The sequence below is a fragment of the Argopecten irradians genome, chromosome 3 (assembly GCF_041381155.1).
Source record: "Argopecten irradians isolate NY chromosome 3, Ai_NY, whole genome shotgun sequence".
NCBI lineage: Eukaryota > Metazoa > Mollusca > Bivalvia > Pectinida > Pectinidae > Argopecten > Argopecten irradians.
In genome coordinates this window covers 67633403-67636799 of record NC_091136.1, presented here as the reverse complement: position 1 = coordinate 67636799, position 3397 = coordinate 67633403, and the positions used below count along the sequence as shown (strand labels likewise).

Sequence of the window (3397 nt, the reverse complement as noted above, 5' to 3'; positions counted from 1 at the left end):
ATGTATAATATGTAAAATGTTTGAAAATAAAAGATGTCAAAACAAATTGCTAAATTATGCACGCATAAGAAATTTTCTCTATACATTACCGTAGTGTTCAATACAAACAACAGTGTGTTGTGATAGGAAGGCCACTATTAATCAGTTTCTTATCATATTACCATTCTGTTACTCTCGTTGTTCCTTATGTAATCTGCAGTTCGATCGAGAGTCGCACGCCTTTGACTTTGAGTCAGACAGTCAAGATTTCCTGGATATTATGTTGGACAGTCGGATTGAGTTTTATACCAATCTGCATCAATAATATATTAAGTCTTTGATCATAAAATAAGTTTACTTATCATCGTTTTGTAAAATTAGGCTTTAGCATCTCGTATTGCTGTAATATGACATATTTACTCTCACATAGTAGCGATTAACGTTCAGTTTATGAATTTCTATATCTAATATAAGTACATGATTCAAGTACAAGATACAAGTTCATTGATGTCCACAGCACCTATATAATATGTAGATCAGTTGCTAGGGGTTACCAGGACTTTAACCCTAACCAGTGCTTTCTTTGACTGGTCTGGCTTTATCCATACCTCTGATCAATCCATATAGAACGCTGAAAATACACAAAACTCAAAATAATTCTGGTGGTTATGGACGGACGACTAGTATTATTGTTGTGATAATGTTATTGGAAATAACACTGGTAAAGAAAATCAAAATACTAATACGAATTCGTAATGATGAAAGAAAGAATTACCGATTTATTGATTTGTCAATAAATGAAAGTATAGTACTTTTTATTGATATACTTTAGGAGAGTATTATCATTCCATGACTCCACGGTATAACTTCTCCATAGACAAGTCGCTTTTAGGCCTATCAGGGTCTGTAGGTGTAAATAGCCATTTCCCCTATGATTTAATTAGTCATTTCTCATAGCTTATCCCCATGTACATGTGTATACTCTGAACAGTCATATAATTAGAAAGAGTTTGCATGGAGTTAGCACTTACATCGACAATACGACCGCTATGAACAGGTAGCCAGTCAGGAAGAGGAAGGCGGTTCCTCGGAACACATCCACGGTCTGTCCGTATATAGCACTGGAGACAACACCGCCATACAGAGAACAAAACGTCTCCACGATAGCCGTCCCGGAAAACATAGTCCCTAAAACGACCAGAAAAAAATGATATCACATCTTTTTCTTTTATTCATGGTTGGATTTGATTTACATATATCTTTCGCCTAAAGTTGCAGAAGAGCTGTTGTAGAATTTTAAAGATTCCTTTAACAAAAATCAAAATAGTAAACAATGTAATAATAAAACATTAATGACCGCTGTACTGTATGTTTATAGGCTATGGGCTATGCGGCTAAAGGTCATATTGATCTCAAAAACAAATCAATAAATTGCATAATAATTTCCACATGTTTGGCTTAGGATACCATACACTACAAGTTGAGATTGGTATGTCATTAATCATACAAAATCAAAACTTCATCTTCATGGCATGTGACAATCTAATTAACGTCTCGTTATTCCATTACGATGTTCTACTGACCCTGTTTGTCCGGAGGCGTCAGACGAGACATGATTCCTTTTACTACCGGCACCGACATGGTCTTAGCAAAACTTAGTGCGGGAACTGAAAGGACAAAGTATAGTGGAATAAGACTACATAACTGACCTTGATACTCTGTTTACTGTCTAGGAGGATTGATGTGAGGATTGATGTGGATGAAAACAAACATGGCTGCCACCTGATTATATACCCCGTTATTATACTCCAGAAAGAAATCGTTTGTAGGATATAATTTATTATGTTATCTTACAGACGACACAAATAATACGTAAGTTAATATAATATATCATATCTCAATATAATGCTATTAAATAATTGAGTTCACAACGTTAACTTACCAAAGTAGAGCATTACTGTATTATAAGATAACGCCTCAAGAAGAAAGCCAGCGAGATTTGATAGGTTAGCAATGATAGCGATGGCACTTTCGTTAAGACATCTCTGAAGAGGACCGAAGAATAACATCCCAGTAACGAACGGTAATCCATTACGTACCGCCACGTAATTACCAACTTGTACCGAACTCCAACAAAATGGCGAGTTCAAAACATACAAAGTCTCGATCGCATTTGCACCGGTTGCAGACTGTATTACGAGGAAATATATCAGCGTGCAAACTAGAAATATTTTTCGTTTTCCGGAAATAACGGGGTCTTTAAAATAAAACACATAAACTTCGATCAGAAGTTGACATAGAGTTTTACGCGGTGCTTCTTTTGACTTTGACCTCGACAACGTTTCTTGTACGAAAAACCATAAGAATATCGGCAGTAGGGAGAAACAGGAACTGACCACCATGGCGACGGTGAAACCTCCAGCCTTGATGATAAAACCGGAAGTGAAACCTCCTATAATCATACCGAATCCTAATGACATTTCCGTCATCACAATAGCGAATGTCCTCGTCTTTCCAGGTTTTGTGACGTCAGCAGCAATAGACATGGCGATAGACATTGCCAACACCCAGCCGCCCCCACACCCGTCAATGAAAGAAAAAATAATGAACGAATTTAGATTCCAGTGGAGGTAGGTAGCTAACGTAGTTAACAGACATCTTAACATGTTCCCTGTAAATGCGATGAGAAGAACAGGTTTTCTGCCGAACCTATCGCTCAGTGAACCATAGAGGAAGATACCACACATCCCTGGTATCCCCCTGGCCAATTCTATGTAGATGTTGATCTGGGCCGCCATCTTTTGTACCGTCTGTTGGTCACGGTATATCTGGGAGGTAGTGTTGATTTGACATCCCGACGACTCATTAGTGATGAAACTAACATTGGGGAATTGAGACTGGCGAATGTATGTATATATGTACTGTACTGTGACGAGTTGGGTAAGCATAAAACTATAAATAACTAACACCATTATTGCCCCGAGAAGTAGAAACCTCCCAATTAACAGTTTTCTGGATTCTGTTACAGCCACGATATCAGTTTCTGTAGTATCAGCTTCATCCTCCTTTCCTGGTAGCACAGACACAGGTCCTACATGTTCCACTGGGTATTTATTGTCTAAATTCTCCAGTGAATAAGACTGGCGCATCGCTTTATTTACGATATTCATCTGAAAATAAAGTATATCAAAACAGTGAAGGCACACTCCTATCTGGTAAGTCACATCCCTATCTGGTAAAACACACCCCGATCTGGTAAGACACACCGCTATCTGGTAAGTCACACCCCTATCTGGTAAAGCACACCCCTATCTGGTAAGACACACCGCTATCTGGTAAGTCACACCTCTATCTCGAAAGTCAAACCCCTATCTGGCAAGGCACACCTCTATCTGGTAAGTCACACTCCTATCTGGTA

At 38.3% G+C, this 3397-nt stretch overlaps 1 protein-coding gene across 1 annotated transcript; it reads right to left on the bottom strand.

Moving 5' to 3' along the window:
• Window positions 1-315: 315 nt before the first annotated feature.
• On the bottom strand, window positions 316-3145 carry LOC138319406 (lysosomal proton-coupled steroid conjugate and bile acid symporter SLC46A3-like). Its single transcript, XM_069262520.1, has 4 exons — window positions 1922-3145; window positions 1563-1646; window positions 1011-1167; window positions 316-610 (listed from the first exon to the last, which is right to left on the bottom strand). Exons 1-4 carry the CDS (start codon window positions 3126-3128, stop codon window positions 547-549), a joined length of 1512 nt encoding a protein of 503 aa, XP_069118621.1. The 5' UTR covers window positions 3129-3145; the 3' UTR covers window positions 316-546.
• Window positions 3146-3397: the final 252 nt, after the last annotated feature.